The sequence below is a fragment of the Miniopterus schreibersii genome (assembly GCF_964146895.1).
Source record: "Miniopterus schreibersii genome assembly, chromosome: 13".
Lineage (NCBI taxonomy): Eukaryota > Metazoa > Chordata > Mammalia > Chiroptera > Miniopteridae > Miniopterus > Miniopterus schreibersii.
In genome coordinates this window covers 24,038,919-24,060,752 of record NC_138113.1, presented here as the reverse complement: position 1 = coordinate 24,060,752, position 21,834 = coordinate 24,038,919, and the positions used below count along the sequence as shown (strand labels likewise).

General features: G+C 52.3%; 1 protein-coding gene across 2 annotated transcripts in view; it reads right to left on the bottom strand.

Annotated features, from left to right (window-relative positions):
* TTC7A (tetratricopeptide repeat domain 7A) overlaps positions 1-21,834 on the bottom strand; it is a 107,005-nt gene that overhangs the window by 47,175 nt on the left and 37,996 nt on the right. For both annotated transcript variants that reach the window (XM_081156666.1, XM_081156667.1), the window contains 6 exons: positions 20,926-21,004; positions 19,961-20,118; positions 19,285-19,348; positions 9,598-9,735; positions 7,835-7,918; positions 3,180-3,284 (listed from right to left, as the gene is read on the bottom strand). In XM_081156666.1, the coding sequence (XP_081012792.1) occupies positions 3,180-3,284; positions 7,835-7,918; positions 9,598-9,735; positions 19,285-19,348; positions 19,961-20,118; positions 20,926-21,004 (628 nt within the window). The remainder of the gene's footprint in view (positions 1-3,179; positions 3,285-7,834; positions 7,919-9,597; positions 9,736-19,284; positions 19,349-19,960; positions 20,119-20,925; positions 21,005-21,834) is intronic.

Genomic DNA, 21,834 nt, shown 5'->3' with positions numbered 1-21,834 from the left:
TTACCCATGGCAGCCATGTAACTTTGCACAAAATCCAGGTGGAGATCCCCCCACTCCCTCCCTTGCAATTCTAGAGCGAGTTAGTGCTTACCTGACTTTTCCCAGCACCAGGGCCACCTGATGGGATGGGTGTTTCACAGTGAAGGCTCTGAGGCACAGGGAACTAAGGGACCTAACCAAGGTCCCCCAGCTAGTAAGTGGCAGAACTGAGTTTCCAACCCAAGCCTGTATCATGTGTTGACTCTTGACCTTTGCTTTCTATAAGTAAAAAAGTGACTTGACAAGTTCCTGCATCTCTCCAGCCGTCCTAATTTGGTCCCCACACAAGACCAGCTTTGGCTGCACACCCTTGCTCACGCTCAGGCTGCCTTCCACCTCCAGGGCTGCCTAAGGTTGCCCTGGGAATCTCCCCCCTCCCCCTCCCTGGGAACTGGAGAGAGGTCACTTCTGAGCCTGCAGAGCTTGTTTAAACAGCACCTCCGGTTTCTCCTGAGGCCCATCCCACAAGGCCCAGGTGCTGTCGTTATCTGCTCTATTGAAAATGCACTTTTGTCTTCCTGGGAGGAGCAGGCCTCTTCCTAATTCTCACAAGCTAATGGCAAGAGAGCTGCTGTTCTTTCTTCCCTACCTCATAAACACTTAATCCATCTTCCTGGCTCTGCCCACCCCAGAATCTGAAAAATGAAGGCAAAACCACAAAAAGCACATCCCTTCTGAGAGCCTGCTGTTTTGAAGAGGCTGTCACAGGGATAGCTGCCATTTATCATGAACCTGAAATGTGCTAGCAGGGACACTCCTCAGCTCTGGTGTTTGCAGGTCACAGATAACGCACAGCGAGGGTGAATAACTGCCCTGAAGTCACACAGCACTAAGTGGGATTTGAACCCTGTCCTCTCTGCCTCCAAAGCCTGCACTCTTTCTACCACCCCACACAATCCCCTCCCCTCACGGGAAGAGGCCCCGAGACAGTATCACAGACCCTTCCAAAGAGGAGCATGGCTCGCTTTTCCGTTTCATAACCTCTCCTTCTCCATCTGTGTGCACACATGCACACACCCATCCATCCTCCTAGAAAGGAGTCAATGTTTTAAATTACATGAATTTTAAGTAATTGTGTTTGAAGGGATATTAAAAAATATTTACATCTCCCTTTTCTCCTGCCCCAAATAACTGACTGGGGACCCTGGAAGATGTTGGCCATGCCAAAGCAGGAGGCTGCCACACAGCTGTCACCTAGGGAAGCTTCACAATAAGCCTCCTGCCTGATCCCACAGCTGCCCCAGCTGCTCCCACCTGGTGGCAAACCCCACATCAACCAGCACGTGACCATCCCTCTGCCTGGTCCCCTTCCCACCCACCCTCAGACCCAGACCCAGCCTGGGAAGTCCCATACTGGCTCTGGGCAAAAGGACAGGACATGGGACAGCAGGTGCTCCACCTCTGGGCACATGGCCACCCAGTCCGGTTTCATCCAGCACGACTCGTTTTTCAAATGTCCCAGTTTCAGCCTCCCTTCCTGCAACCTGGGCCAAACTGTTCACCCCTGGATTTCTGACCCCTGCTAACAGGGCTTGGCTGGACAATGGCTGGGCCTGCTGGGGGCTGATGTGAGCCAGAATAGCTACAAAGGCAGGGGACAGAGGCGATGTCAGAAACCTTTCAGGATCCATGCCCTGTCCCAAGTATTAGCACCTGCCCTGTGCCAGTCAGACCCATTCTTCCTGCTCACAGCCTTGATAACAAAGAGTGCTGGCTATCCCTCTCCTGGCCTTGTTCCTGTTTCTGTTCTCAGCCCAGCAGCAAACCAGGGAGCCAGGAAAAACTACTGAATGAGATGTAGAACTCTCACACCCAACCCTCCAGGCCAGCTGGAGCAGGTGTCATTCTATAAGATATTAGCGAACACCTACTATGTGCAGGGTTCTGTGTGGGAAAGAGGGGCTCAGGGTACAAGACATGGCAAGTGAAGAAGCTCCCATCAAATTGGGAAGACAAGTACCATAAAAGACAGAATTTGGTGCCACGTGTTTGTGCTCACCGGCAAGGAGTCATCCAATAAACTCCAGGCATCAACTCTGGGCTGGGCTTTCAATGAGCAAGACAGACAGTCCCTGCCCTCAAGGAAACACCAATGATTACAATGGGATGTGCTAAGTCCAAGGCAGGTGTAAGCGAGGCTTTAGGGAGCTGTGTTGGTGAGGTTTTGGTGAGGGAAGGCTGCCAGAGACCCTCCTCCCCCAGCCCTCCAAGAGGGACCCACTCCTGCCTGTACCCAATTTAAACCCAGGCTCAAACCAGGCCCCTAACCCAAACATGCTCTCGGCTGAGGTTAAACAACTCCCCCTCCTCCCTGATTCTGATGACAAGTCTGCATGTTTAAGTTTCCTTTTGGGCTTTTCTATTTATGTTGTCATTGATTACTTTGCTCCTAACTCATCTGATTTCAATTTGGACTGATTTGATCCTAATTTTATTACCATGTAATCTGAATGCACATAATTACTGTAATTATGCTGCTGAGGGAAACAGCTCCTCCACGGCGGGAAGACCTAAATTTAGGACTTCCTGGCAAAGGCGGCTGTTGGCTGGGTGGACCCACAGCCACCTCAAAGCTGGCAGTCTCTGGGAGTGCAGATGCCCTCCCCCACCCACCTCAGCGAGATGTGTATTTTGGGCTTCATCTCAGTGATGGGGTTGAGGTCCTTCTCAGGAATCCTGCGAATATGTAGGACTGTGAGCTAGAGGTTGGGAACACCCTCTCTGTGTTCTCCAGCCCATACCACCACCCTCTGTTGCACTGCTCAGCCTGGGTGTCTCCTTTCTGCCGGCAACCACATACCCCCACATCCCAAGGCTGTCCTATGTCTAGGGTGCAAGATGCCAGCAGTCTCCCTGAAAAGACTTGGAGAGCAAGAGGTTTTCCTGCTAACCATGGGGCTGGGGAAAGCAAGCTGTGATGGAAGGGCCTACCACTGGTCTGTATGGATCCTTCCCAGACGTCCAAGGCCTCCTCCTGCAGGAAGCCTCTCTGACTCATCCAGCTCTCTCCATACTTTGTCACTTATATCAACGGTATATACACAGCACAATGGGCATGCCCCTGTCTCATGCCCACCTGCTGCCATCCTCCCGCAGGAAGCTGCAGGGACCTGCTCACCCTGAGCCCACAGCTCACTTACCCAGTGCAGGGACCCAATGCAGACCTTGGCGGCCATCAGAGGCACAGTGGGGTCCGAGGGCCGCAGCTTCACACACTCCCGTAGCAGAGACACGGCGTAGGCCGACTGCAGAGGAAAGAGCAGGCAACGCCATCATGCAACAGACCGGGCGCCTCACGCACGGTGGGCGGACCTTCCAAACGGGCAGTCCTGGCTCTGCGCCCCTGTCCTCCCAAGAGCCAGGAAGAGGGCCCAGTAGGAGCCCAGGCAGTGTGGGCAGACAAATCCCTCCCAGACCTGTTTCCTCATCTGGAGAATGGAGGATGTGACCCCTACCCAGAAGGGATATGGTAACAGCTAAGGTGACAACAGACGGAAGCTCTTTAAAAGGAATTCAACCCGAAACACCCATCAGAAAGAACTTACACACCACTATGTTCAGAGCAGCACAGTTTACAATAGCTAAGGTCTGGAAACAGCCCAAGTGCCCATCAGTAGGTGAGTGGATAAAAAAGCTGTGGGACATTCACACCATGGAATACTATGCAGCTATAAAAAAGAAGGATCTCATACCCTTTGGGACAGTATGGAGGAAAACTGGAGATTATGCTGAGTGAAATAAGCCAGGCAGAGAAAGACAAGTACCACATGATCTCATTCATATGTGGAAAATAATGAACAAAATAAATTGATGACCAAAATAGATCCAGAGACATAGAAGCATGGAACACACTGAGGGATCTCAGAGGGAAGGTGGAAGTGGTAGAGTGGGTGGGGAGAGATTACTTGAAGAACTTATATGCTTATATGCATAACCTATGGACACAGACATTGGTATAGGGAAGGCCTGGGGGTGGGGTGGATACAGGGTGGAGGGGATCAATGAGGGGGGAAGAGGGGACACCTGTAATACTTTCAACAATAAAGAGAAATTTAAAAATAAATAAATAATTAAATAAAATAAAAAATACCTTAAAAGGAATTCAAATGTGAACCACACAAATTTCAGAGATAGAAAAGAGCTCTTTCAAACTTCTGAGTTCAACACTCTTGGGTTAATAGATGATAAGATTAGGCCAAAACCACATGGACTTGGAGGCAGGGTAGGTGGTAGGGAGTGGGGTGGAAGTGTAAAGGCTGGCAGATGAGGAGGAGAGAAGCCAAGGTTGCAGAGCCAGAGAGAACCTCCAGACAGGAATCTGGGGACCCCCCAAGGCTCTAGGGACTCAGTCATGGATATGGAATGAGACTGGACCTGCTGAGGTTGGCCAAGTGTGGACGGAGGGCCACAGGGGAGAGCATCCAGAGCCAGGCAGGAATATAGCTAACCACAGTAATGAGAAGAACACCAGCAATACTTATCTACATCCCATTACGGACCAAGCATTGCTGTAAGTCAGGGCCAAGTCAGGCCCTCTGCTTGCTTTTGTAAATAAAGTTCTGTTGGAACTCAGCCACATCCATTCATATGTGTATTGTCTGTGGCCACTGTCATAATGCAAAGGCAGAGCTGAGCAGTTCCCACAGAAACTGTTTGCCTGCAAAGTCAAAAATGTCTATTCTCTGACCCTTTGCAGAAAGGCTGCTGACACCTGTTGCAAGTGCTTTACAATATTAAGTCATTTAATTTTCACAACTCTCCTATGAGGTAGGTGCTATGCCCCTATTCACAGATGAGGAAACAGAAATGTAGAGAAGTTAAGTAGCTTGTTCAAAGCCACACTGCCCATAAGTGGCTGAGCTGGGGTTTGAACAGTCTGGCACCAAGTTTGTAACCACTGCCCTATCCTGTCTCTGTGGTGACTGCCTTGGCCAGAGAGGCCGCCTCTGTCTCCCGGCTCCCCCTGCCCTCCCTTCACCCCCCCAGGCTAAAGGCTGGAACCTCTGACTGAGTCCAGTGCTTTTCCATGAACTCAGCAGTGACCTCCTCCCCCCCACCCCCTACCACCCAGTGTGTACACTCCCCTTCCTGTGTGAGCCCCAAGTAGGCAGGGACATATGCGTGTAACTTCAACAATTCCCACATGCTGGGCACTACTGCAGGCTGAGCTCCTCACCATCAATTAGCTCTTACCCTCCCTGGCAACTCCGGAGGTACTGCTGAGAAAACGGGGGTTCACCTGTACACAGCATGGTGTGAGGGACTGGTGGATGCAGACCTGGGACCCCACTGGTCTGTGTCCACCCTGGCCTCCCAGCCTCTCTTGAGCTAACCCTCCTTTTTCCACCAGCTAAGGAAGGAGAGCTTTTCTCAGCCCAGATGTGAGCCCTGGGCTCTGGGCTCAGGCTTATTAGGCCAGTTCTAGACGTCTCGGTCAACAGCCTGCTCTGTACCCAGTACTGTGGGAAGGGGCAAGAGGCCATGGCGACCGGCTGTCAGGAAGGCTGGGGAGAGAAGACAAGCACTGCCATCCCCCGCTGCTCTCTCAAGAAACAGGACCACGCACAAGAGGGCATTAGATGACAGGCTCTGGCAGGCTGGGAGACCCACAGAGCGCCCCGCGTGGGCTGGAGCAAGGGAGGCTGCAGGAGGGGCTTGAAGGGGCTGCAGGGCATCCACCTCTCCCGAGCCCCTCCTGTGCATGCTGCTCCCAGCACCCTCACCCCGGCCCCTCTGGCCACACACCCCACAAGCTTCGAGGCCTCTCCTCGGCTTCCTTCCCCAGCTGCTGACCTGCGCCTCCCTAAAATACAGGGTTCTCTAACCCTGACCCTCCCACATTCATTCTACCCCCACACAGACCACAAAACGCTGCTATTTAAGGAGCCATCTGAGGACTCCACAGGCAGGGCAGCCTGCATTTTTTTTGTTTTTATTTTTTGTCATACTCGTTACCTAGCAACGCAGCCAATGGGACTGCTGAGGAAACCAAAAGATAGAGCGACCTAAATCATGGAACTCCCTCTCTTCTTGCAGGCTGAAGTGCCAGGTACATTTCTATCTGCCCTCCTGGGAGACCTTTTGTGCACAATCCCAGGTCCAGAACCTTGCTTTCTGCCTTAGGATCTTAGAAAAGGTGAGGTCTGGCCAACCAGGCTGACCAATCTGGTGGGCAGGGTTCCTCAGGGAGGTGGAGAGTGTATTCTAGAACAATCTCCTGCTGCACCCAACCCAGGGGTAGGTGCAACCCAGTGTCTCCAGCGTGAGGAGCCTCATGTGAGGATCTCAACAGTCACCCCACACCCCATCTGTAAGCCCACTCTTGTGTGCACCTTGCTGGTCTATGAAGGAGCCGGGCCGGGACACCAGCTCCCTGGACCCTGAAACATGCTGGGCTATGTTTGGACCCCTCTGAGCCTGTCTCTTCTCAGTAAGGAGGTGGAAGACCCCATACCATCCATGGCATCTTCTCCTGAGATTGGGGGCTTCCAGGAGCAAACACAGAAATTAAAGCTAACTTCATGTGTGATCATTCTGAGGAGGGGACCCCAGCTTTCCTTAGCATCTCAAAGGGGTGCATGACTCACAGAAGGGTGAGAACCACTGCGGCCCTGGCTCTCCTCCTGGTCCACGCTCACTATTACAAAACTAGAGGCATTTTCTCTGTTCCCTGGAGGGAGGAAGCTGTCACATGCCACCGTGAGCTGTCTGCCCAGGCTCCATGTAAGCTCCAGCCTGGCTCCTCCCTCCCCACCTCTGTTCTGAGTTCTCCCTGAGCCTTGAAAAGGCCCCACTGAGCACAGAGCCCAGAATGTCATGTCCTGCTCTGTGGGGTGGCCAACGTTATGGGAGAGGAGGAAGAGGTTTGGGAAGACAAGTGCCCAGCAGCGCAGGGGAAGGGAAGGTTCCCCACTTGATTCTTGGCTGTGCTTCCCACCTGTCAGGCTACAGCACCTGTTCTCCTTCCCTGTCCCTGCCAGGACCCAGCCTGTGCACCCTCCACTTGTGACAGAGGCCCTGGCAAGCTTAGAGGGCCCTCCTTGGAGACGGCTGCGGGGCTAGAAATGGCAGGTGGCACAGATGGGCGGGCAGGCGGAGGAGGAGGGGGCGAGGAATTCCCTCAGCCCCAAGAAAGGGCCCTGGGTGTTTACAGCTCTTGGAATGACCTGCGAGCTCTTGCCATCTTATTTCCTGCCTTCGAAGCATCCTCAGTTCCAACAGCCCCAGCACCCAGCCCCAGAAAGCTTTTCCTATCATGTCGCTACTTAAAATAGAAGCTTACATAAGCATGATTCTCATCCGAGGGAAAATGAGGGGTGCTGGAGCAGTGCTTGGTGGGTAGAGAGCAAATGCAGCCCTTCAACCGGGGATACGGTCAGCTCCAGGTTCACGGGGGGGTCCTTCCCTGACTCCACACTTGGGGGCAGGACGTTGGCTACAGCCCAAATGGAACAACATTCCCCTTGCTGGAACCGTCTCCCCGTGCCTGTCTCATGCAGTCAGGCCCATCAATTTACCCATGGAAATGCCACAATGCCTCATGCGTGCACATATTCTCAGAAAAAAGCAGCCATAGACTCACACTGCATACCTGGCACACCTGAAACTCACACATGGACACTGGATTCACACAGGGGTCTGTATGTGGCCCTCCCATGCCCTCTCTCCTGGAGATGAAAACCAGATGCCCGACAACATTTCTGAGTCCCGCATGTAGTCCCCACCTCTGGGAGGGACCTGAGGGGAGTGGAGTCCTCCAAGAGTGAATGTGCAACTTCCAGTGCCTGGGCCTTACCTTTCCACAAGCCACCATGGAGAGGGCCACTTGGTACCAAAGGTGAAATTCTCCACATGCAAACTTCATGGCTCGTTCCAGGCACTGCAGAGAGGAAGAGGGTCAGCACTTCTCCAGGATGTGCCCCAGCCCATCCCGCCCTCACAAAGTAATCACTGCCCAAGTCACTGCCCTCAGAGGCTGTGGGAGCCTGTACTTGGTTCTAGTCAGAAAACTCCAGGTAACCTGTCCATGCGACAGGCATGCTGTGTTATCCCACGCAAGTCTCTAGCCCTCTCTGGCCCTCGCTCCCCACCTCCATAGCATGTGAATGATCTCACAGGGTGATGGAGAAAAGCAAATGAAATGAGATTTATGGAAATGCTTTCAAGATGTAGACATCCAATAAAAATAATACAGCTGACATTTATTAATATTGTGCATGGCACTGTTCTCAGCTTTTTACATGTAATAACTCATTTACTCCTTGCAACAACCCTGTGAGGTGGATTATCTAATTACCCCCATTTCTCAGATGAGAAAACTGAGGTCCGAATGACTTGCCAGAGTCACAAGGCCTGTGAGTGGCAGAGCAGGCTGACTGTAAAGCTCATGGATAGAATGGTTCCTCTTCATCCCGCTGTTCTCTATACCCACTGACAAAGTCTACTGCCAGTATATGAGGACAGGATTCACCGTGTGGCCATGATCAGGTGGGGTGGGGGACAGGTGAGGGACGCAGGATCAGACAACACACACTTTGAGAGCTCAGTGGCTTGGGTTCACATGCCAGCTCGACATCATGCCCTGTGCCATCTTGGACAAAAACCACCTCTGTGGGTCTCGCCTTCCTTGTGGTAAACTTGAGAGAACATTTATCCTTCCAGCATTAAAGAGGGGACCATCTCAGAAAGCTCCTTGCACTATGCCTGGCTTGAGCAGGGGCTTGGCAGATGTCACTGTCCCTCCTTTCAAGAGCCCTCTGAAACACGTGGAAAGAGAATCTACTGCCAAGAGGCTCACTCCCATCACAAGGAGACAAGGGCCCCACAGCCACCTTGATCTCTGCCTGGATTTGAAAGCTCAAAAATGTGTGTGCCACGTGCACTGTGGGCAGGGGGCAGAAGAGAGGGGCAGCTCAGTACCCCTGGTCCCCCCTACCACAGAGAGGTACCACCCCCTGGGCACAGCTCACTGAGCACTGCCCAACAGAATGGGGGGGGGGGGTCAGATCTCTGCCAGGAGAGGAAGTCACAAAACATGTGTCACCCTGGTCAGTGTGGCTCAGCTGGTTGGAGTGTCGTCCCATACACCGAAAGGTGCAGGTTCAGTTCCCAGTCAGGGCACACAGGTTGCGGTTTGATCCCTGGTCAGGGCGTGTACAGGAGGCCACTGGTCAGTGTTTCTCTCTCACATCAATGTTTCTCTTCCTCTCTCTAAAATCAATAAATATATCTTTGAACAACAAAAAGAAACCCACCAGTGTCATTTCTGGGGGAAACTGAGGGTACATAATTTTCTTCTTGTGCCTTTCTATACAATGACGTGTGTTAATTTCAAAAGAAAACCGCAAAAATAACATTAGTAAAAGCAAAAACACTGCCAGTGAAGGGCAGCTCTCTTGGCATTGGAAAGGCACAGTCCCAAGCCTGGCCTCCCAAGAACAGAGCTGCACCCCTCGGTGGAGGCGGGGAAGGGACATGGGGGAGGACCAGTGGGGGCTCCCCCTGGTTTCCTCTGAGTACCACGCGACTCTGGGCGGGCCGGGCTGGGGTGCCTCGTACCTCAGAGAGCATGACGTACTGGCCCCGCCTGCCCAGCGTGATGCTCAGGAGGTCGTAAATGGCTGCTGCATTCCGCAGGCTCACCGCCCGGTCCTCCTCCTGCTCCGGCGTCCGGCTCAACACCACATCCCGAGTAGCCTGCAGAGGGACATGGGTTGGGAAAGAGTGAGGACAGATAATACACAGGTGCCTGTACCCACAGAGCCCCTGCCTTCCAGGCCGAGACCCAGGCCAGGGAGGGGGCCACACTCCCAGAAACAGGTAGGTCCTTCCTCACCCCCACCAAGGCCCTCTCCAAAGAGAGGAGACACTCCGCTCTCAGCCCAGGCTGGGGTGAGGGAGCAGTTCTCAAGGCTTGAGCTCTGGGCGGTCAATGTTTTATTCTGAAAAACCTGAAACCAACAGGAAAGTTGCAAGAATAGTACAACAGTAAACCCAATTGTGAACATTCACCATATTTGCCGTTTCTCTCTCTGCTACGTAAAAACAATGATAGTAAGTTATGACAATATGACCCTTTACCCCTAAACACAAGAAGACATTCTTTTTATAACCACTACAGAAACGCCAAAGTCGGGGAATATAACACTGATGTCACTACCATCTAAAACCAGTTCATATTTGAATTTGCCACCCATCCATCGATGACCTTTCTAGTCATTTACTTTTTCTCATTCCAGGGTCCAATCCAGGGTCACGGTCCTCTTTAGTGTCCTTTCATCTTGGATAAGCCCCTTGGCCTTCCTCTGTCTTTTTGGACACTGGCATTTTTGAGGAGATAGACCAGTTGTCCTGTGGAAGAGCTTCTTGTATTTGTAATTGTTCCCTCACAGAAACAGCTTCAGAGAACACATGGAATTGTCCCGATCAGATGGGTGGCTCTGCTGCTTGACTCCAGAGGCAAGCTCAGGCCCTGGGCCCTCGGTGCACTCTTCTCTTACTCTGTGGGTCTCCCAAGTCCCTCTAATAAGGAACCCCCATACTTCTTTCCCATTACCCACATGTCTATCCTTGACCCCCTCCAACCATAGAACTCTCTTCCTCCCCCAAAAGTCTCTCCCAAACTTGAGGTCTCTGTGCTGCATCCAGCACTCAGTTCAGTAGCTCAGAGCTGCCAGGTGGCTGCTCAGGGAGGGGAAGGCCACAGTCTGAAGGGGGAGCGCTGTGTCACCAAGCCTGAAATCTCACCATCAGGGATCCCAGACCCTCTTGTTCTGTGGCCTATAGCATGCAGTCCAGGTCCCCTTATACCCATACCCTGGGGACAGCACTCAGGAACAGCTGAACAGAAGTTACAGTGTTTCTGAGCTGAGTAGCAACAGGGCAGGGACCAGGCTGGGGATGCTCTGGGGCCCCTGCGCCTCCCCCACCTCCCAACATACACACTGAGGACTGAAGCAAAGCTGAGTTCTGGCCAGATGCTCCTGCTGGCTGCTCCCAGCATCCTGCCCTCTCCCACCTCTTCTCCCCTTTGCCCACAACGGCCTCTTCCCAGCATCCCCCTCCCTCTGTAGAATGTCAGAATCTCCTCCGTGTGTTGAGACTCACCTTCCTCTACTTTCCCACACAGGACCTCAGACCTTCCTGACAGACTAAAGGGGAACTGCTGGCCCTTAAAAGCCAGATCCTGCTGGTCAGATCCAGACAATCCTTCCTGTCACAGATGGTCCTTCCCCCCGCCACCACCACCCCCTCCAGCCAGGACCACTACCCCTCCTCCAGGTCAGGGTGGAGGCTCCCAAGTGCTACAGAAGCAGAAGCCCAATGGCCTTTGGATGTAGGCTGCATGTCCTGCCGTGCAGACTTCAATTGCATTCCCACAGAGGCTCTGGAAGCCACAGTGCTTATCAGACCCAAGGAAGTGACTCGCCCACGGGGGCATTTCAGGCCAGGGGTCTGTAATAGGCGAGGGCTGCCCACTGCCACCATGGACATGGAGCGGCCCTAGGAGAGGGTATGGGAGGCCAAGAGATGCCCATAAAGGCTGAGCACTGTGCCAGCCCGGTAAACAAGAGCAGGTCAGGCACTCGACATAGTTGAGGAGGGAGAGGACTGGAGAGGGAAAGTGCCAGAGAAACCCCCTCCTTCCTGGTGAAATCCACCCACACAGGCACCAACAGGAAGGGAGAAGGAATTTTAAGGAGATGCTTGGCAGGAGCTATTTCACTGAGCTGTGTAGGAACACAAACTCCAATACTTATTCTGTGTGTGGCCATGTTCATCCCCACTCCCCCCTCCAGCGTTCACCTCCAACAACTCCCCAGCTCAGGCTGCCCACAATAGGGCCTGGAGGGGTAGCTTCCACCAGGCAGTGTTGGGGGTGGCGGGTATTAGGGAATGAGAGGATGGGAAACAGTCCCCACTCCCAGCAGCAGGTACCGAATGGCATCTGAGCTAGAATGCTGGTGGGAGACAGAGGTCCTGATGGAGAGGGAGCAGGGCAGGTGGCCTGCAAGGTGGCTTTTCTGTGGGACAGAGCGAGAAACCTGGCTGGGCACATCTAGGATCTGGGGACTCGCCCATGCTGACCAGTCACATTCAGGGGGCAGGTGAGCAGCAAGCTGTCAGCAAAAGTTTCAGTTCTGGTTGGTCTGTCCTTGAAGAGTAGCCCATCCCAGAATCCAACTCCCAACCCCCTCTAGACTGCCCCAGGATAAAGTCTAGCTTCTCCACTCCACCCAGCTCCCCAGTCTTCCCCAGTCCCCACATGGAACTCCCCCTGCAGCTCCCTATCCTCACCACAGCCTGTCATTGTTCCCTCTGTCAATCTGGGTGCCTGCTGGCCTGTCACAACTCGAAGCAGGTATCTGCACTTATCTCGCCAGGCAAGGATGGACCCCCTAGTCTTCCCCTAACAGTGGGCACACACTACAACCAGTCCTGGGGGCAGGGGCATGTCTCTAAACTCCCAGCCCCAGTACAGGCTCACAAAGCACTTTCCTCGGTTCACGTGTGTAGAACGAGTGACATTTGAGAGAGAAAGACTTCTGGACCTGGTGGGGGGAACTTCCTCCTGTCTGCCCTAGACCTTGACCTTTAAGAGAGCAGTGTCTCTAGGGTGGGCCTGGTGGAAGGGAGGGGTGGATTTCTAGCCCCGGGAAGGAATTAGGTCATAAGAATAGGAACAGAAGAGGTTGCAGCAGCATCGTTTCAGCGGAGGGACAGGGAAGAGGCTCCCCATGAGGCAGACAGCAAGGGAGGCACTTTCTCAGGGGTCCTCGGGACTTGGAGCCTGTGCCAAGAGGGAAGCATGGTTCCCCAAAGGCAAGCCAAAAGCAGAAGTTTGCCTAGCGGTTGCTATGGCCTTGGGGCAGGGCTGTGGTGAAATGCTCCGGTGCTTGCTGGGCTTGGCCTAAGTACGTAACCATGGCAACAGGGCGGGGTGGGGGAAATGGGGCAGAAAGAAGGAAGCTGAAGCCGTGGGGGAGAGCAGCGGGGTAGGAATTCAGGTGCAGCTCGGGGACCAGAGCAAGCCTCAGGCGGCAAGGCCCCCAACATCCTGGGGGCTTCAAGTCTTCAAGTCCCTGCCCTGGGCACCTGGCTGTACTGCTCCCTCCTCCCCCGGGCTCAGGGCCCTTAAAGCCACACGCAGGCTCCCAGCTCCATCAGCAGCCTGCCTTCAACTAGTCCCAGGCACACTCTCTTCCTTTCAGCATTTACATGGCCTCACCAGGAAATCCTTCAGATCAAATGTAGTAACAGATGTGTTTGAGCCTGTGACCCTTAAAGCAACATATATACCCTAAATTTTATTCCCACCATCATGGTCCTTACTAGTCTTGGAATAATGGCAGAATATTCTCCCCTGGCGTCCCCTGGCATAACCCCCAGGCCCACTCCCTTGCCTCCGGCCTGTGGGGATTCCCCACTCTCCTTGAACCCAGGTACTTAATCCCGGGCAGGTTCATAGGGCTGTCCCTGCTCCTAGTCTTGGGCCTCTGGCTGCACTCCCAGGGGCGGCCTCCCCCAGACTAAAGGACATTCACCCCAGGCCTCCTAGTAGGTCAGAGGAGACAAAGCCAAAGCAACGTGCTTCTCTCCATCTTCCATCACCCAACAGCTAATCACAGCCACCACGCCTCACATCTGGTCTCTGAACAAATACCCACGGAGCAAATACGGGCCTCACAGGAAGGCCCACGAGGGAATGTCCATTTCCCCATGTGGGCCAGCCCCTGTGAAACCCATGGCAGCCAGCTTCTGTTCAAACAGCCATCCCTTATGTGTGTGCCATGCGTTACCCTTTTAGGAGCTGAATTTTCATGTCCATCATCTCATCTGGCCTCACAGTGACCTCCATGGAGAGGCAGAATGAAACCACTATGTTCCCTTCGCAGATGGGGAAACTAAGCCCCAGAAGGTCCTGGGAGTTAAGGCAGAGCCCCTGATGGCCAGACTAGGGCAGCTTCTGCTACCCTGCGCTCCTCTGCCAGCCGAGGTCTGATGTTCTGTGGGCTGCAGGGCCTCAAACAGTAATAACCTTTGCTTCTGACCAGCCCTGTATCTCCTCTCTAACCCTGGACACAAACAGTGTAAGAGAAGGAAAGGGAACTAATCTGTGGACACTCTGTAAGTGGTATCTCACAAATCTCACAAACTATTGCCCTATTTTACAGATGAGAAGACTGAGGCCTGGGGAGACCAGGGAGGCACCCAAAAGCATACAGATAGGTTGTTGAGACTCAGATTAGAACCTAGATATTTTGGCTTCATTCCCAGGCTCTTTCCCTGCCTCCAGGTACCTCTGAGAAAGCATCCAGTAGGCTTGTCCTGGCCATCAGAGGGTCTGGCATGTCTCTGCTTATGGAAAAACCAAAGCAAAACCCACAGCCAGGCCTTCACAATCAGGCCGACGCTGCTTCTCTGCAGAGAACAAGCTCCTTGGGCAATGTGGCCAGCATCTCGCTCAGCCCTGTCCTCAGACACAGCCTCTCCACTGGTCAAGGACCCAGCCTCAGGGCCTTCTGCTGACACCCCACAGCCACTGTCCTAGAAAGGAGTTTCCTGGCAGCATCTGTGCCCAGTGCCTGCCCCTCCTTGAAGAACACTGCCATGTTCCACTTGTGCTGTCATCCCCCACTGGAAGACATAATTACCACCAGCTCTCGAGCTGCCCATCCAGAGCCAAGAAATAACATGCCCTGTGATGTGTCCTATCTACCGAGTGACCCAGGGGAGGCCAGGCCCATGCCAGCCCCCACTCTCCTGCTGCATCAGCCTCCTGTAGCAGAAATCACAGCTCTTCCTGCCAGCAAGGGCGAGAGGCTCCCTCTCTACTGAACTGAGTGTTCTGAGCTGCAGTGTGATCAGACCCTTTACCATCGCAGCCCGCAGCAGAGCAGGGCCTCGTGTGAGAGCAAACCAGGTGCCAAGAGCTGGAACAATCTGTGCTCGTCTGCTGAGTCCCACATGGAATCAAGCCCAGAAAGTATTTTTTTTTTTTTAACCACATGGTATTCTGAAAACAATTTTTATCCCAGCCGGATCTGAGCCTAAATGTTTTCTAAAAGGACTGAGTCAGAACAAAGTATTTATCAGGACAAAACAGATACATGTTGGACATCCACAGTGTATCAGGTGCCTTCGTGTTCATTTTCTTACTTAATCCGCTCAAATCCCTGCAAGAGAGGCCTTCTTAGCCCCATTTTACAGAAGAGAAAACTGAGAATTAGGAAGGTAAGAAACTTACTCAGGCCACATAGGTTGTGAATGACAAAGTCAAGATTTAAATTGCCAATGTCTGATGTTGGATATGGCACAAATTTAGTTTGTAAAGGTCGCCCCCCATCGCTCACCACCAGGCATTTTTTGCCTTTAATTCCCAAGAATCTGACATCAGCAGCGACTTTTTCAGCAGCTGAATGAACAGGGACCCAAGGATTTACTTTGCTGTCATACACATTTTTATGCCCTAGATCAGTATTTTAGAAATGGCGAGATTCCCATACCTCCTGGTCCCCCAACTGTTTGAGAAAAATCAAGCTGGTTTTGATACATGATTCTTTCAAAGGCTAGACTATGCATTTGGGGTTCAGCAGACTGGGGTAATTCCTTCTGATCTGGGGACCAGGATTTCTCTTATGTCTCTGGACACACTCTCCATCATGTGGGAGTACTTGCAGGACAGGGGCTGTGATTGAACTGTTCACCACTGTAACTCCAGTGCTGAGCACAACCCAGCACGCCACTCAACAATCCACCCAACAAGATGTGGGTGGATTTTAAAATCTTTTAGCCCTAGCCAGTTTGGCTCAGTGGTTAGAAAGTCAGTCTGTGGACTAAAGGGTCCTTCGTTTGATTCCGGCCAAGGACATCCTGTCGGTTGCAAGCTCAACCCCAGGCTGTGGGAGGCAAACAATAGATGTGTCTCCCTCACATTGATGTTTCTTTCTCTTTCTCTCCCTCCCTCTCCCTTCCACTCTCTCTGAAAAACAATGAAAAAATATCCTCGGGTGAGAATTAAAATAAATAATTAATTTAATTAAATGGTCTTTTGGCCCCAAAGACTCAAAATTGGATCCAAAACACAAGTCTTCAACCAGTTATAGCTCATATCCCTTGTGTTTCTGTGGAAGCAGTTGTAAGATTTCTATTTACCTCTTGGAAGACAAGCGCCTACTGCCCATTCATTCTGATCACAGTCAGCCCATAACAAAACCATGTCCAATGCACCAACCCCACACCAGATCCCGTGCAGGCTACTCCTCTGAGTTCCAAACCACAGAAAAGGGGCTGCTATACTCAGGAAATGTGCAAACACCCTTTCCTGGAGCAGCTGCTCTGGGGATCCTGGAGATGGAGAACTAGAATGATACCTCCTGGGCTGGCTGAGCTGAAATAGCTTTCACTGCAGTATAATGAATCCTGCAGGTATTAGGAGAACCCAGGTAGCAGCCACAGCAGCCAACTGCTATTGTACAGGTTTCTCCCTATTATCTGCAGGCAAACCCAGCCAGCACCAAAGGGAGATGAGGAAAACCCTGCAGGTACATGGGGGCCAGACTGAACCTCAGTTTAATGGAGGGGTTAGAGCAGGAGCCTAGGAGGCTTACACAGTGACGACCGCACCTGCTTGAGAATGTGACTACAGGGGAGGAGGGTGTGAAATGAGTATGAGAGAAGCCAGAGGTGTCTGGTCACTCTGAGAAACAGCTCTGAGCCACAGCAACCATCTCCAGAGCCCAGGTGGAAAGCCCTCTGTAGATGAGACGACAAAGCTAAGCCCATTGCCAAAACTCTCCCCCAAGTTGCTGAACTTTCTAAATGTGTCACAGGCTGGGTGTGATCAAGGGGAAGCCAGCCAGCCAGTCAGCCAGCCCTAGGAGAGGTGCCTCCTCCCAGCTGCAGTGCACTTGGCATCCAAGCACTTCCTCTGCTTTACATGTTACAGGGAATTCCCAGGACGCCACCTGCCCTGCACGCCTGGACCCCAAGTCTCTTGATCAAGCCAGCCCCACACAGCCTCTCGAAAAAAGAAAAGAGCTGCTTGGAGGGAAACTACACACTCAGGAAAATTCACCTTGGCTCCAAGTGTGGGTCACTATTCAGCAAAAAGCATTTTGCACCTTATTTTAGGGCAGCTTGAGAGTTTGGGGAGGAAAAAGGCATCTGAACTCTGGTCCTGGGCACCCAGATCAAGCAGAGGCCACAGGAAAATCTTGGGGAGACAGAGCCCAGCCTCGATTCCAGCCTGTACTTTGGAGCTATTTAGGGAAACAGATGTGACTCAAATCATTGTTACAAGGATTATTACAGTGTGACCTTGACCAAGACACAAATTTGTTTGGACCTTACTTATCTCATCTGTAAGATGGGACCATATTGGCATTACACTGAACCATGTAAACCTCTTAGTTTTCATATGGCTCAATATAATGCCTACCTCTATGAGATAATCAGCTTGAAACCTGGCATAGAAAGGACCTAAGAAATGTTCATTTTCACCTTTGACCTCCAACCTGTGTACCACACTGTGACCCTCAGCACAAGGTGACAATAATGACCCATGTTTCCTGAGACAGGTGACTTCAGTGCAATCTCACTTGAGGGTGTAGGTGGTGAGATAACTGAGGTGTGTGTGTAGGGGGCAGAGAGGGGGTACTGGTCTATGTCTGAGGTTCCATAATTAGAAACTGGGGTTCAGTCTGTGGTCAGAGGGTCCTTTTTCTGTGAAAAGTGTACTGTTCTTCAATGAAAATCAGATATGGCACTTGGTATTTCTACCTTTACATCAGGCAAACCACCTAGATGTCTCCTCCCTGGAGCAACCACTTCTCCCCTCACAAGCCCACATCCTGCAAACCTTTCAGGACCACGCCTTGGCCAGTTTGCATTCAGATCCAAATATCCACGCCCCTTCACAGAACTCTAAATCCCAGTGGACTTGGCTGAGGAAGGATACAACCTCTCGCCCCCTAGTCCAGCGCCCCCTCCTTCTATTTGCTGGAGAACTTATTGAACCAAAGGCAACCCACTGACCAAAGTTCTCTAAACCAGTCCTGGGATCGCAAGGTCCTAGATACTCCTGCCCACCCCTCCCCCTCATCCCTCAGACCAGGGCATCCATCATCTCACCACTTCCTGGACCACCCAACCACACCTCTCTCCTTCGCTGAGCCTCCAAACCCAGGCATGTGTGCACACATGTTCGCATATGTGTGCGCATATTCATATGTGTGTGTGCCTGTCTCCCTGCCCAGGGCAGGGGAAATGGGTCTCATAAAAAAAATCTAAAAAGCACTTCGCATGTGCTTTGTCCAGCACGCCTTATTCCCCCATTGCCTTATTTTCCCATGGCACACACAGACACTGGAACTGGGATATTTTATAGTTAATGTATTGTCCTTCCCCTCACTAGAACATCAGTTCCATGAGGGCAGGGACTTTTCTCCGTTTTGTTTGCTGCTGCAACTCTGGCATCTAGCATGTGGCCTGGCACAAAGTAGATGACACTGGGTAAATAGTTTTGTGAACAAATGAATTCCTTTTACTGGCCGGGCGTGGCTCAGCGGTTGAGCATCGACCTGGGATCCAGGCGATCGGGGTTTGATTCCCGGTCAGGGCACACACCCGGGGTTGCAGGCTCAATCAATGACTCTCTCATCATTGATGTTTCTCTCTCTCTCCCCCTCTCCTTTCCTCTCTCTGAAATCAATAAAGATGTATTTTTAAAAATTAAAAAAAAAAAAAAGTTCCTTTTACAGGCACCTTGTAACTAACCTCTGGGAGTTACTATCATTTAATAGGTGAGGAAACTGAGGCTCAGAGAGGTTAGGAGGTTCGCCCAGGGCCCTCAGCTAACAAGCGGCAAAGCTGGAACCTGAACCCAGGGCCTCTGCATGGAGAGCACATGCTCCTCCCACTCCCTTATGTGGGTCCCAGACCCAGCACAGAGCTGCCAGATGCAGACAGCTGACTTGCTGATAACCATCTCTTGTAATCCCAGAAGACGTGGGTTGGGACTTGTTAGCTCAGGCCCTACTCATTTGGGAGCAGGATCCGGGCCCCCAAATGTAGCCTTAAGCCTTATGCACATGACCCAACCTTGTGCACCTCACCCCTGGGGGGGTGGGGAGACAGATCTAAGAATCCTGCTTCAGGGATGTCCCTGGGAGGCCAGGACTGGTGGCCTGTGCCTGAGCTGAGCAGTCGTACCCCACAGAGGCAGAGGAAGGCCCTGGAGCTTACCATGGACTCGCTGATGAGAAGCAGCAGGAGGGCTTCCTCAATGTTGTCCTTTGGGCAATAGAGGCTGAAAGACAAAAAAGGCAGTGTGGCTCCAGCACAGCCTCACGCAGCACTGCTGGCCCACCACGCCTGCCACACTGGCCCTTCTGTCCCGGCGTCAGCACCAGCCCTGTAAGGTGACCCTCTCCTGCATAATTCACGGGCACTGGATACCACTTGCAGCTCTGTATCATGCCCCAGAGTTATGGATGTGAAATGCTGTTGTGGGTGGCTGCGCTGGAAGTACTGCAAATGCTCCTGGGGAAGAAATGGTTCTTCCAGTGCCCAGCGCTGTGCAAAGAGGCTGGGGCAGGAGCTCTGCTGGGTGGTCACAGACTCCACCTTCAATTATTGGCACAAACAAGAGAGATGGGATGTTAAGTAAGACACTTTAGGAAGGCAGGTACCCCCCAAATAATTTGTGTGGCCTTGGGATGCCCTATGGGAATTTCCTGCCAGCCCCCATTCAAGACCTGTCTCATCTAGTCTACTGGGCTCCTGCTGACACTGAAGAGCTTGCCTGACAGGGAGCTGGGTGTCAGCTAGAGTGCATGGGGCAGAGAGGGGTGACCAGCGGGGACCAAACCCGGGGTGTGGCGTGAGACTGGCATGGGCCAGCAGGGCCAGCAGAGCTTACTTGTCTCCTTCATAGAGGTGAGGTTTCCGCAGGGCTTGCATGATGAAGGAATTCTCCTCTTTACTCATGAACTCGGGTAGAGGCTGGGACAGGGGGCTCCAGTAGCACTCCTCACTCAGGGAGTGCAGCAGGACCCCAGCCAGGTGCTTGGCCGCCATCTGACAGAGAGGGAGGGGTAAGGCCCAGGCACAGGTCAGCTCTCTCCTGATGTGGCCAGAATGCCCTTCACCCACCTCCCAACCAAATCTACCTGTCTTGCAAAATGCTTCCCCTCCAGGAGGCCCACCATTCCACTCCCAGGAGCGCCCTCCAGCACTGAGGCTACCCATCTTTTCTGTTGGCCTTTGGTGGCTCCTACTTAACCTTTTAACCTTTCTCCTCTCCTGGACAAGAGTGCAGTTCTCCCTTCTCCTGATGCTGCGGGGCCTAGCACAGCTCTGAGTATTCACAGGCCCCTGCAGAGCATAAAGCCATGGGCACAGGCAGCTAAGCTCTCTCTACCAAATACCTTTCTGATATCTGACCAAAAATTCTAGAGTGAAGAGCTGCTCCGGCTCTGATTTGGGCTGAATCAAAGCCTGGGAAGGTGGGGCTGAAGTGGGACAGCAAAGTAGAGTCAAGGTTATTTACTAAGATCACAAATCCCTAAGAATTAGCACACCACCTTTCTAGGGTATGGTGGCCGTAGGCTTCAACTCTGATCTGAGGCTAGGGGCCATCTGCAGTGCTGTGATGAAAAGGCTGCTGAGGGTGCTTCCTAGGCTTAGCAGGAAAGTGCTGAGGCTGATTTACAATGTGTGCCATGAGCACAAATGGGGAGAGTAGAAGTATGCACGTGACATATTGCCATCCCTGACTCAGGGGCTGCCACTAGGACTTCCGCTGTCTCCCAGTGAACTTGACCCCTGAGTAAACTGGCTACAGCCAGCACCCAGCACCCAGCCCTGGGGCCTCCTCCATGTTACCACTTTGAAGTTCTGGGTTGCTTTGGTCTCCACAGTTCGTAGGACCTCCCGGAGCTCTCTCATGCCTTTCACGACATTCCTAGTTGGGAAGACAGCAGAGCAGGGTCAGTACCAGCCTAGTTCCCCCAAGGACACCTCATCAAGCCTGTAAACACTAGGAACCAGACTGAGTTTTATTTGAAAACATTCAGTAATTGGAACGGAAGGTCAGAGTTGTAACACCAAGACCCTAGAGGGCCAGGACATCACCCACCAAAGAACAGGGGGATCCTTCTCTCCAGAACCCCCGAAACTCAGCCTTGCATTTTGCACCCAGAAGGGGACCAAGGTCAAGTGTTTCAAACAAGATGTTATTTTGGCCCAAGAGCCTTGGGCTGGTGTCAGACTTTCTGACTTGAGTTGGTCTCAACTCCTCTACCTTTACTCTCTGCATCTGGCCAACACTAGAACCCATCCTCACCTTAGTCCCTTCCACCAGGGCCCAGACTGGCCTGCATCACCCCGGGCCTGCATAACCAACCTGGCCAGCCTCACCCCTTCCAGTCAACCCTGTTCCTTAAAATAATCTTCAAGCTTTTTAAAGTGTGACTCATAGTAAAAAATACATTTGAGTTTACAACCCTGGATATATACACACTTCCCTTACATACAATTGAACCAAGTTTCTTGACATTACCTACCTCTACGACATGTAATCCACTCTGATATTTCTATTTTATGTCTCCTCTTACTCCCCTTTTCAAAAAATGTTGGCCGAGGCCCACTAAATAGATCTTGCAACCCACTAATGGGTTGTGGCCTGCAGTTTAAAAAACTGCTTCCCACCGTCCCTCAAGGGGTCTACTTGACATGCACAAGTCATCTTATTCCTCCCCAGGTTGGCTCCTTTGTTGGCACCCTCAGTGCTTA